This window comes from Vanellus vanellus (assembly GCF_965231255.1).
Source record: "Vanellus vanellus genome assembly, chromosome: 19".
Classification (NCBI taxonomy): Eukaryota; Metazoa; Chordata; class Aves; order Charadriiformes; family Charadriidae; genus Vanellus; species Vanellus vanellus.
The window spans coordinates 9,927,310-9,940,644 of NC_138924.1; the positions used below are offsets into that span (position 1 = coordinate 9,927,310).

Consider the following 13,335-nt stretch of genomic DNA (forward strand, 5'->3'; position numbering starts at 1 on the left):
TATTATTAAAGAACGTTTATATATGTCTTAAATATCTAAAGAATCTTTGCAATATTAAAGAATATTTTTTTATAAAGCTATAGCTGTGAAACCAGTATATACCATCGCAGTCCGGTCTTGTGATCCAAAGGAGGTGGCCCTGATGGGTACGGGCACTGCCATGAGCTTCCCGAGCCCTCCAGACTGCATCAGGAGCCAGGATTTGCAGGATCAGGCACTTTACATCCTCAGAGGAACCATTTTCTTGGCTCCATCTCCCCAACCTCCACCTCATTCAGTGAAAAAAATAAGTCAGTGGAGCAAACTGGCTCACTGAGGTCTTCAAGCAACAGCCAGAATAGAAAATTCTCCTTTCCACCGGTGTAAGGGGACAGAGGATGAGAACTGCTACGTCCTGGAGTCATTCTAATTACCCTAATTACTAAGGGCCCAAATTCTGATGTCGTTTCTCCATCGGATGTCGAGGCCATTTTGCCCCCCCCCGTATCCCTCCTTTTCCCGCGCGCTGCCCCCGCGCCCGGCCGAGATGGCCCAGGTCTGCAGCACCATTTTGTCGCCACTTGGGGAGAAGGCAACAAAATGGGCCCTGTTCGAAATCATTTCAATTGACTCTTTTACCCGCCCTGCATAAATTCCAGATGTTTACCATGTAATTAGCCGGGACTAAAAAGGGGTGGTTTTAGCAATGTCCGTATTTGATTTTCATTCATAAACTCTGCACTGCTCTTAACCTTGTCCTCCTACAGGTAAGCACCTGGATAAATACAGTAGGACATTTCAATTTGCGAATACACAGCCCAATTCACACATTGAAAAAAATTGCATAAGGAATCCAATCTGAATGCCAAGACATTTTTTTTTTTTAAATTAGACCTTAAAATGACATTTGAAAATGAAACAAAAAAAGAAGAGGAATTGATCAAAAAGCAGAAATGAGATGGATGCTGTTTGACAGTCGCTGCATCCTACAGGGCGAACGTCCTGCATCGGGGATTTTTATAACATCTAGCTTCTGAATTTCTTTTTTTTTTCCTCGATCATTTCATTTACTGTAGAACATCCAAGCTGCTAAAGTAGCCGGACTGATATATTGTAAATGTTAAGTGCTTTTTTAATGGCATTTAAAATTAAGCTTCAGCATATGGAGTTCATATAGCATAGACATGCCTGAGTTTATAATGTTCTTTAGTATAGCCCTCTAAAATAAATACAAAGAGCCAAAGTACTACTATAATATATACAGCTGAAATTCTTTAAGGATAACAAATGGGGACTCACATCTGATTGAAGGTGTTGCTTAACTTGCAAACCGCTCAGTATCTTGCAGTGGTAGCATTGTACTCGGCGGTCGGCAGACCCGGCTACGACCAAGTTTGCCAACTCTCCGCATTCTTTTCCAGGAAAACACGGGGTAGATTTTAGTAATTTGGCTGTGCACGGACATTTCATCATTATTATTAGCTGCTGCATTTTGGCCTTAAAAAAAAAATATGCAACTAATGTGCTGTCCAGGGACTTGTCAGTTTAATTTTCTTAATGAAAACATATTTCTCAACCCCTTGGCAGAGACTCATTTAGTAAATATCTCTTTGCAATACGATACAAACATTGCATGACAAACCGAAGAGCTGGGTCCAAGAAAATGCAGTCATAGAGTTTCAAATGAAGAAAAAAAAAAAAAAAAAGAGAGAGCACCTAATATCATGTCCTGGCCCTTATTAAATGCCCCGTTTGAAAGAGGGGAGCAGAAAACCACGGTGGAGGCACCGGGCTGCCCCAGCCCTGCCCGGGAGCGGGGCTGTGCCTACAGTGGGTCTATACAGCTCCCCGTCAGCCCTGGGAAGGGGCCAAAAACCTGCCTGCTTCCCCAAATTCGCTCCAGGTCAATGGAGCTACTCACAGCCGCGGGCTCTACGCTCAGCAGTAGCTTTGCATAACGGGTCCCCCTGCCAAATCTCTGCAGGCAGGAGCTCTGGGGCGGATGGGCGTCTCCGCAGAGGATGCTTCGCTTCGGCCAGCTTTCCCTGACAATAGCTTGCTTCATCATCTATCGCTCGGGGACCGGCAGCGGCAAAAGAACAACCCAGCGCTGCAATAAAAACTCGCCAACGTCTTGCCAAGCTCTGGGAAAGCTCAGCCCGGTTTTGGTGGGGGGTCTGAAGCAAGACCCAGGCAGACCGGCGGTTTACCCACCCTCCTCCCCGCCGCCGCGCACAGCTCCAAACCGGGTGAGAGCTTCGCTGCGGGGAAACCGGTTACAAAAATGGGGAACCTGGGGCTTCCTGGGGAGGGTGTCCGAGCAGGCGGCATCTGACGCTCAGCGATACCTCCTGCGCTGAAGGCGGCTGCAGCCCCGCTGCGGCTGTGCGAACGGGGGAGCTCAGCGAGGCTGAGCACCGGGCACGCGCGCAGCACGGGATAAACCAACTGTCAGGTGAAGCTGAAGCCACCACTCACCAGGAGATTAAGAGCCGCAATTTCTGGCCTCGTCAGCTTTTGTTCAGACCCAAAGCCTGGTCGGACACGGTGTCCCGGGGCTGCAGCGAATGCCCTGAACGTGCAAACGCCGCCGCCAACCCTGGGGTGGGAGAATCCGGGACCGGACCAATTCCTTCCTCTTTATGTTTATTTTTGTGAAAGCCACACGAGGTGTGCGTCTAACCCACCAGCACACATCAGGTGCCACGGCTGCTCCCAGCTGCCATGGAGCAGCTCCCCTGCCCGCCCAGGGACCCGCCACGAGCCCGCGGTGTGCCTGTGCGATGGCCGGCGGTGCCCGGGGGACACAGCAGAAGCATCAGCCCCGACAGCCCGTTCTTCTGCAGAACGTCGAGTCAGCAGACCTCAATTTTGGCCAGGTTCAAGCCCCACTTCTCCCTCCTTCCAGCTCAACCCAGTGAAGAAGGGACCATCCAGACTCCTCAGCACCGTCCTGATGGTCTCTTACTCCCCTCAGAGCTCTCTGCTTTTTAGGGTTTAGTGGCTCTGACGGGCCCGTTTCGACCTCCCTGCCTGGGCTGGCGGGGGCACGGCGCTGCTGTGCGATGGCAGCAGCTCGCACTGCCCTTCAGAGGGGAAAAGTTAACCCAGTTTTTACGTTCACACGAGAAAGCTGCCCTCAAAGAAAGCGATCACGGGAGGAAGGCTACGGTGCCTCACCCCTGTACGAGTGGGACATCGGATACGGCATTAAAACACCCCGGTCTGGCACCCGGTCGGTGGGGGCTGAGGTGCAGGGTGATGCCCTGGGGAGGGCAGAGGGGCTGAGCCTGGCTCTGGGGACCGCAGGCGGCGGGAGCGGGGCCAGCGTCGCCGGGGCTTGGCACCGCACTGCCACAGTCCCGGCTAAACCCTTCCCCGCAGATGAAATGTAGCAAAACCAGTAAAAGGCAGGAAAATAAACAAGCAGCACAATTCTGTAGCCCTCCCAAGCTTCAAAGATGATGTGCGAGTGAATTATTTGTTCTGATAATGAAGTAGTCACTGCTTAGCTAAGTTTATGCTAGGCACGTTTTATCTCTACATGATATTCACAAATTGTTTTAAAATGAACTGTTAGAATAAGCATCTCTTGTTTATTTATTTATTCTATTACTACCCAATCCCCTTAACCATGGAGCAGTTACTGACACGGAGCCAAAGCTTCTATTATGTTCAAACAATGTTTAATTAATGTGTAATTGGTTGGTTGGATTTGGAAGAGAGCGATAAGAGGAAAGCTTTGCTTTCGTTTGGGGCAGCGGTTCCCAGCCTTTCCAGCTCTCCGGGCTTGGCCACTTCACGGGCACCTCGTGTTTTAATCCCCATGCGAGTGGGCCTGGTTGGTCCTGGAGAACTGGGCAACTGCAAGGTTCCCAGGTCCAACAAAGTCTTATTTCTTGGGCAGGGGACAGCAATCCAATGCAAGCAGAAAAGCCGAGAGCACCAGCGCTGGTCAAAGAACTCAAAGCGTTCATCTGAGCACCGCCTGCCCCGCGCCACGCTGCACGCCGGGACCTGCGTGTCTCAGGGCCACTGGCTCATGCCGCGCTACTGCTGGGTGACCTCTGCAAACCCCTCGGGCCTCACCACCCTCCTGCTCACAAGGATTTGATCTGACCTTCCTTGCCTAGACGCAGACGTCGTTTCCGGGAAGGGGTTTCTCTGACCGGCACGTGGGAAGCAGGGAAGCCATGGGGAACTCAGCTGGTATTGCCATAGGGAAAACTGCATGGGAACAAGACACCTGAGTCCTGCTGGAGCAACCCAAGTCGTATCCACACCAACGGCTCTCAGTGCTTTCTGAAGCCCATGGGAATGTGCGGACTGGTGCTCGCTGCGTCTCCCTGCGGTGTGGATGGTGCTTCAGATACTACCAAGCGCTTCCTTCTGTCCTTTCAGGGGGTAAAAATGTGCCACAGCCCTTCAGCAGCTCAGCAGCTGAAGTCCTGTTTTCAAAAGGAGTTTGGATAAGACAAAGCTTTCCCAAGACAGACAGCGATTTTACAGTCCTTGATTTTGGGGTGGTCAAGTAAAGCGACGACTGGATTTTCAGAAGCTCCTGTACGGTTCTGTCTGGAAAGGTGATGCTTATGGCATATCAGCTTGTGAAAGGATCAGAAAAACAAGAAATCACTCAACATCTTGGCTAAGGAGCCATATTGTGGCTGAAAGACCACCTCCTCAGGAGCTGCTGGGCACACCGAGATGCCTCCAGTGATGGTTTCAAAGCACCGAGGCAGATGACGTGCCTACATGCCTGATAATGACTAATGTGGCCCCAAATTCTTCTTGAGAGTTGGCCATGGCTGCTTAAGGATGCTTCTCCTCGTCTTCATTTTAGGAGGGAAAGGAATGGTGTGCAGAGGCTTCAAGAACTATATTTCCATCCTGATGACCTTTCTGCTTTTTTTCTAATTTCCCTTCTTTTGACAAGTATTTCTTCCACTGACCTAACGCATCTTTAAAAATAATATTCTCCGGGGCAGATTAAAACAAATTTGGGGATGTCAGCTGTTTCTTTTAGCCTTTTAAATGGCATTTCCTTTTTGATAGATTCTTGCTTTCAGAAAATACTTTAAAGAGATCAAAGAGTTTTTCAACAGGGTCCCATTTTCCCAGTGTATCCTAACCCTCAGTCCCTTATTTCTCTTATCACCCACGCCACTCCGCTATGACGCTCTGTATACAAAGTAAGAGCAGTTAACTTTGAAGTGCTGGATTAGCCCATGCCAGATCCTTGCCTCAGAATAACAAACAATACAGGTTCAACAGGAGTTCTCATCAGTAGTTCATTTTTCAGCCCCAAATTCACTGTCACTAACACAAGCAACATTGAACTCTCAGTCTATGGACAGATAGGAGAGATTTATCTGGTGGCAGGACCATGACCTAGTGATGAGAAGGTCAGACAGTTAAGGGATTTTTATATTTTGGAATGGCGAGGTTGTATTTTTTTCCTCTGGCTAGCGCATCTAATTTTTAAATAAAACATTGTTTCTCACATACTTGAGAACTTGGTTAGCTGGATGGCCGCTTTCATGGTCTAGAAACATTTCCTCTCTTTGCCCCACAGTAACTTGAAACACAGGCAGGCGTCTTGCCGTGGGATGCTTCTCCGGTACTTTCGTTTTGCCGTAACTGAGGTTGAGCAGAAAAGGTCCCAACGTGCTGAAGGACGGGAGAGGTCGGTGCCGGCAGCCTCCGGCGGCACCACCAGCACAGCACAAAGGTACTTCCGAGAGAAGCTGTGCAAGAGCGTGGCCAGCGACCCGGCGCTGGAGCATTTCAGGGCAGGTTTGCTCCCTCGCCAGGCCGGCTCCCTCCATGGTGCAGCCCCTCCAGCCGCCTGGGCTCCGCGGGGGCTTTCGGCGGAGCCGCGGGCAGCCTTGGTGTCGGTGCCAGGCCATGCCCCGGCTCAGCGGTGCAGAGCAGGAGGTGATCCGCAGCCCCTGTGCCCGGGAGCTGCCGACGCAAAGGCAGAGCCCGAGCGATGGCGGGGATCTTCCCCAAGTGGTTTGGGCTTGACCAAACCCTTCCTCGCAACCCTGGCCAGCTGCAGCTCCAGCCTAAGCATGAGCGGGGAAAGCTTTGGGAACACCCTTAATTGTGAGCATCCCATGTCTTTAACAAACTAAAAGCAAGGATGGCTGTTTGAAGAGACAGGCGTATTAAAAACTAAAATCCCATCCCTGCCTTACTCGGCGTGCACGAGCTCTGTCTTCCTTGCCAAAGCTGTTGACATCTTTAGCAGCACGGCCAAGAGCCATTGGAGTTTGCTCCTGCTCCTTTCTCTAAAAGCAGGCGTTTGCCGTAACAGGGTAATTCCAGGACCCCGAATTTAGGACTAAGCAGATCAAACATTCCTTAAATATCTACTTTATTTCCAAGTTTTAAATTGATGGCTCACATTCCATCACTGATCTCGGATATTAAGGTTTGCTTTTGGATCAAAAACCTTTAGCAGAGATTCTTGTAACTGCCTCAAAAGATTCTGGACAAATATTTCCCTTTAATTGTAATGAGAACTGGGCATCCATATGCCCTACAGAGCCATGGAAAATTTAACTTTTAAAGGATTATTCACAGAGGAAAGCTGCACCAGCTTAGCCAAAGCATTTATACTTCTTCAGACCTTGATGTCCTAAAAACTAGTTTTATTTTGGTTTACTAAAGTTGATTAGGAACAGATTTTTTTAAACTGAAATAAGCCACTTTTAAAATGAAACTTGAACATCTAAAGGGGGTTTGCGTCTTTTCCACACATGCAAGCTGCTTTATTGATTTTTTTTTTCCTGTGCAATATTTTCCTACATATGCTTCTTAAAACCTGCTACCATAAAGACTGAAGCTATCTTTGTACCTGTGCACATCCTGCACTCCAGCCAAAACACAATTTCAGTATCCCAAGCCTCCTGTTCACATCACCGGCATGGTTGTGCTACCATAGAGGAATTACAGAGTAATTTCTCTTCAGTAACTGTTCACGAAAATGAGAGCAGACATCCTGTCACCTGGTATTTTTTACTGATTAGTCATAAGCTGCATCAAATCGTTTGTCCCTGGCAGTGTCTGGAGAAGAACTGCAATGCTGCGAAGACTGGCACCTCGGAAAAGACTAGGGAACGACTAAAGCGAAATAAAAACTGACAGAAAGAAAGAAATCCTGAGCCAGGAAGACTGTATACGCAAAAATTAACTTTCTGCAGAAATAACGTCTGGAAGATGAGATTTCACAAAGAATCATGAAAGACAAAGTGGGGTTTGCTACAAGGTTACAAAAAAAAAAAAAAAATCATGGTTGTTCGGTTCAGTAATAGCACGTAAGAGTGAGAAGATGAAAGTGGAAAGCCAGAGTTATAATCAAGTCTCTCGTTTGCTTCCTGCTTTAGCCACCCCTCATACAGCTTCATCACTGCGGAATGCCCAAACTCCAGCGGGAAAGGAAAGGTGTGCGCTTTGCCAGGGCTGCGCAGAGCCCGACGCGCACCCGGCGCCGCGCACCGCGCACCGCGCAGCGGGGCTGTGCGAAGGAAGGCATGCCAGCTGCACGTCTGCACCTCCACCCTCTAATACACCCTGTCCCCTTTTAGTACCGTCTATATCGATTTGATTTAATGGGATCTCGCCGCCTAGAAAATGCTTTTTTAATTTTATTTTTTTTTTTTAATAAATGGGAGGATTTGTGAACAATTATAGCCTTATTTATAAACACAAGACGCGCAGCTCGACGTGGGTGCTGGGTTCATTCACCCGTCCCGGGAAGGAAACGTTGGGAGCGGGGGAGCGGGGGCGGCTGCAGCCGCCGCGCCGGGGCTGCGCGGAGCGCGGCTGCCGGCGGGACCCCGCCAACGACGGGGGCTCAGCCGCAAACGGCGGCAGCGGCCGAGCCACGCCGCCCTCCCAAAAAGCTGCTCTGCAAAACGCCGCCGGCCGCGGCCGGGGCTCAAAGGCATCAGGCGCGGCCGGTTCTGCCCTCGCTCCCCGCCGCTTGAGGCAGCCCCCGGGCGCCTACAGCTCCAGGCAGCGGCAACCACCGGGCAAATTTTGCGCTACACGTCCTTCAGGCTTTCAAACCCAGCAAGGGAAAACCCTCTGGAGTAGCAATTCGTAATTAGGACAAACCTCAAATAGGAGGAACAAGGAAAAGGTTCTGATTTATGGAGCTCAGCGCCGCATCCTCTGGGCGCTGCGACGGGCGGGGGCTTACGGCGGCAGGAGGCGAGCGGTTTTACGCAGAGTTCCCTGAACTTTGCTAACATAAACTTTTTATCTTTTGATGATCCTTTTAATATAAAATAATCTCTTTTTTTCTTCCCTCCCACAATGAAGCAGTCGAACATTAAAAAGATAGCGAGTGCATTTTAAAGATGTTTCCACTTTATAAATCAAGCTTTCTTGGCAACAACATGATTTCTATTTCAATGCTGGACTTGCTGTGCTCTCCTAATGTCTCCTACAGATCAGTCCTAAGAGGGAGTAATAATCCCCCAAAGTAATTCTCAGCCCTAAATTCTCGATAATTTATAGTTGGCTCGTTCTGTGGAGCTCTACAAAGAATGAAACAAATGACTCCCCCTCCCCCCCCACTAAATTATCAATATTTGCCTTGTTTATACAAAAAGGCTATTTTACACCATTGCCATGGAATTAACGCTTCCGCTGAGCTCTACATTTCCTCTCCATTGAGTGAACTTGTCATTAAAGTAACTTTTTTTGTTGTTGTTTGAAATTTAAAAATCAGACTTCAATTTCTTTTCGTTTGTGCCCCTTGAGGTCAGACAGACCGACATTTAAGTGATTTCAACTAACTGCATTCAGGGGCATCTCTGTGCCTGCTGGGAGGGGGATTAGAGTCCTAATTAGTGCCTGCAATTAGCCGTTTTCCCTTTTCTCCCCCCACCCTCCCATGCTAAATGCAAGAGCATACAAATCTCCATTAACCGTCTTTTTTTTTTTTTTTTTTTTTAATTGGGTCAAGAGGAGGTTTATTATTGCTCGTCTTTATTTAAATAGCTTGGGCAAAATAAAATCTGCGTGGAGTCATAATTTTCATTTCGTCATTTGCATCACGATGAGGGCACAGTGCTGGTTTCGGGCTGCCCCGGGCTCGGCACGGACACGAGTGGCTCAGTCCGGCGCTCGGTGCGAACGGCGAGACTTGAGCGCTCGCGGGATTTAAGTTGCTCGATTATTTCTGCCGTCCGCACGCTAATTATTTGGGGCATTTTTGCTTTCGGTGCTGCTGGAGAGTCCGACCCGGGACAGGGCGGGAGCGAGTCGGATCCGGGCACCGGCGTGTCCCCCAGCGCGGTGGCGTCCGTCGCCCCTGGCCCGGCAGCGCGGTGGGCTGCGCTCCCGCGGAACGGGCTGCAAGGCTGGGGAGCCTTTGGACTCACTGCTAACACCGATAACAAAATTGCTGCCCTTTATTTTGACATCATTTGCAGCTGGACGCAGAGAAAAGAAATGAAGTGACTATTCTGTTTCATCAGCATTTCAGCCTTTTTTTTAAATTCAAAACTATTTATAAAATAAATAAAAATGCTGTTAGCTTGCTGGTGCTGCACTGATTTTCACAAATGGAGAATTCGGCTTGGTAACTTCAAAACCAAAGTTTTGTACATCTCGGGGTCAATCCCCCCCATCCCCTCAGTCCCATCCACACGCTCCTGAAAGGTGACTACGTGTGCACTGCCAGCTCCGCCGGACAAAGAATGTGGGACTGAGCCCTATACATATGGATTTGTTTAAACAATCCACGTTAAGACTTACAAAGAGATAACATGCACATTTGGGATGCTTAGGGTCTAGAATTTGGTAAAGATATTACACGTCCTGCACAGACACACTCAGATACTATAAATTAAGGGTGAAATATTTGAGGTCTTGATCCCCTCGTCTTAGCTGACTTAGGTAGCAGACCTATCAAAATGAATCCGGCTCTTCACATCAGTAGACGCTACAGAACAAGCCCTAAGGTTTTATACACCAAAATGCAGCGTGATAAGGACAGAGTTACCTGCACAATCGCTTCATAAATAGGCCAAATAGCAAACAAATTGAAGATCCCCGGGACGTACACCCCCTCTCCAGAGGGACTAATGGCAATATCTTAGTTATTAGAGTAAAGCTTCCCCACGCCGGCCCGCTGCTGCAGAGAGCAGCACTGCCGGGGACGGGGAAAAGGAGCGGGAAATCGCTCATCACTCCCCAAATCCAAAGCTGGGAGCCGGCTCTGCATCTCGCAGTGTGAGCAGCAAACAGGGGAGAACAGACACACATATCCCCTCCCTCACGGCTGCCCTGCACAAAGGATCAGGGACCACAAGGAAAAAAGACTGTATAGATATTGTGGGGTTGTTTTTCTGCTTGCTCCCCATTATTTGAGTGCCCTCCTCTGCAGTTCTCTAGCACTGTGTAAAAGCAGCAACCGCAGGGCATGGCAGAACCACACAGCTCTGTTAGAATTAAATTAATTTTAATACCTAAGTCTGGTAACTTTTCTTTTCCAGCAGCAGCAATGCGAGCGTGCCGCCGCAGAAGCCAAGGGCAGATATTTCGGTGCCCGCAGTGGGAGCTGGCTAGTTTTGTTGGGAACCGTCTGACTGCCAGGCTGGTGATGGTCTGAGGTTTAATTCTGATGTTTAATTTTCTGACAATAATTCTGCCGTCTCCCACCTGATCAGCCCGGGGGGGAAGGGAGCCCTGAGCAGGCGCAGGGATGGGTTCCCCAGGGAAGCGAAGCCTCTGCAAGCCACTGGGCTCCCTCCCACCCCGGCCTGGGTGTGCACTGCACATTGAGAAGGTTCCGATTTGGTAAAAATCATTGTTTCTTTCCAAGGAAAGGCAATTTTTTTTCCCACACCTAACAGGATAAAATTGGTACCTGCCTCTCTTTCACTTTTGAGATTAAAAGCATAGCCTAAGCCTTTGTATTGCTCAAACTTTGGTGAGAAGTATTGCAGCACAGGTCTTAGTGCACTGTGCAGAAAAGGGGAGTGGGGTTTGCTTTGGGGGAAAAGGAAAAAAAAAAAAAACAATCTAGAACCACAATCATGCTAACATCTTAAAAAAAAAAAAAATAAAATGAAGAATTACCGAAGCATATTGTGACTAAAGGTAGCAAAAGACTCCGCAGCTCTTTCTTGCACCCACAATCTCATTGCCACACTCAAACACATGCACAGTTTACACTGAAAAAATGATCTTACTGAAATCCACAATCATAATAGTAATTTTTTTAAAATGCCACAGATTGCAGTAGCTCTGCAAAACCCAGTCTCGGCAAACAGGGACATTTCATACGGCTCAGAAGCAATACATATTCGCGGGGAATTTTCACTAACCTGCCTGCTTTGGTTATTATCATTTCCGTGCCAGCTTCATGAAATTTCTTCCATAGTTCCTTCTCATGGAGATAGACTTTGATATTTTCTATTGTCTAGAAAAATAAAGATAATGAGAATAGCAAGAAACGGATAAGAAAACGTAGGAGAGGGGCTGGGAAGGGCCACGGGAAGGGCAGTGGGGATGGTGGCTGCGCACCCAGGACCGGCGCCGCAGCCCAGGCGCCGGGCGAAGCCACCCCGGCCTCGGTGCTGCCTGGGCGGGAGGAGGATGGCGTCCCAAAAATTCCACTGCCTTTTGCCAAAAATAAGAGAAACAAACTGAGGCCGGTTTTAATTGCAGACTTTCACATCCAGGCGGGACGCTGCGGCCAAAGGGATTTTTTTTCTTTTCTTTTCTTTTTTTTTTTTTTTTCCGTAGGGGTTTCCGTGCCCCGATGGGGCAGATGGGCTCCGCTGTCGCCCAGGGGCTCCCAGAAACCGGGAGCAGGAACATGCGCGGGGACAGCCGCATCGGCTGAGCAATTCGCGCGTCCAGGGCCGCGGTTTCTGCTCGGCCCCGTTCCTTTCCGCGGAGTGCCGAGGGCAACGCGGAGGCGCCGGCGGAGCGCCGGGGGCGAAGGCAGAGAAGCCGCGGCGTGCCGAGAGGCCGCGGGGCGCCCGGCGTTTTATTTAGCGGGGCAGGGAAAAAAAAAAAAAAATCCCAAAACCAAAATTAACGAAACCCACCGCCGGACCGGATCCTGCTCGGGAGGAGCGGCCGCGGCTCCGCCACCGGACGGGACCCGACGGCCGCGGCTCTGCGGCGCTCGGGCTCGCCTTTACCGACCTGCCGCAGCCGACGGCGGGTACGGACGGCACGGGGGAAAAAAAAAGAAAAAAAAAAAAAGTACAGAAAAATGCGCAATTTTATCGCAATTCGCCCCCTGAGGTCGTGGGCGAGGGAGATGCGGGACCGCGGGAGGGCCGGCTCCGGCCGGGCTGGCGGGGAGAGCGAAGGGCGAAGCCGTCGGGCAGGACGCGGGGCCGGACGGTGCGTACCTGCTCGGGGTCGGGGAGCTGCGGGCTGCTGAGCGGCGTGCTGCTCCCCCCGGCTACGCCGAGGACGGGGGAACCGGCGGAGGAGTCCGCATGGCCGGGCGCGGGGGCTGTTGGAAACCCTTCCTCGGTTTCAGACAGGCTTTTCTCCTGGAGCATTTCCTTGGGGGGAGAGAGGCGCACCGTTAGCTCGCAGCATCGGGGGCCACGTCCTGCCCTCCCCCCCCGCCCAGCCCCGGGTACGGCCACCTGCGGGGTCAGGCCCTCCCGGCCCGGCCCGCGGTCCTTCCTCAGGCGGCGGCACTCGGCGAGACTGGGACGTGACACCCCCGGCCCCGGGGGAAAGCCGCTGTGCCCGGGAAAGCCGGGCCGGGCCCGCCTGCCCCCACCGGGAAGCCGCCCACGCGTGGCTGCTGTCCCGCCTGAGGCCCGAGCAGCTCATCTCAGATGTGGCCGCAGCCCCCCAGCCCCGACCCTTTCGCATCTCCCCACTCACACACACACACACAGACCGGCTTTTTGCCACCCTGCGGGGCTGGCACCCGTCGGGGAGGGCAGCCCGGCCCGGCCGGTCGCTCTGTCCCGTCCCGTCGGGTCTCCCGGGGCCCCGCGACGGCGGTCGGGGCCGCGGCGAAGAGCTGCGGCGGAGCCGGGCGGCGTAAACAGGCGGAGTGCTGGGCTCCGAGATAAAAGGGCCCCTCTTAAACTTGGACGGAGACTGGGAAAAGCCAATAAAGATAAGGCCTGACAGCTCCGCCGGGGCTGCCGCGCATCAACCCCGGCTTTTACAGCGCGGAGCGACGCGGCCGCCCGCCCCGCTCCCCGCTCGACGGACGGACGGACGGACAGACAGGCGGCCGGGCAGAGCCAGCGCGGAGGGGGAGCGCTCCCGAGGAGGCTGTGGGGTCCCGGCCCCGGGGACCGAAACCGGCGAAACGCTGACGGCACCCGGACCCGCGGGCCCCGACGG

The 13,335-nt window shown here is 51.5% G+C and overlaps 1 protein-coding gene across 1 annotated transcript in view; it reads right to left on the minus strand.

Moving 5' to 3' along the window:
- Positions 1-12,524, minus strand: part of TBX4 (T-box transcription factor 4) — a gene marked incomplete at both ends in the record, with an annotated part of 35,983 nt that extends 23,459 nt beyond the window's left edge. Inside the window, 2 exons of the mRNA XM_082493046.1 lie at positions 11,328-11,422; positions 12,369-12,524. Coding sequence (XP_082349172.1) covers positions 11,328-11,422; positions 12,369-12,524 — 251 coding nt within the window. The remainder of the gene's footprint in view (positions 1-11,327; positions 11,423-12,368) is intronic.
- Positions 12,525-13,335: the final 811 nt, after the last annotated feature.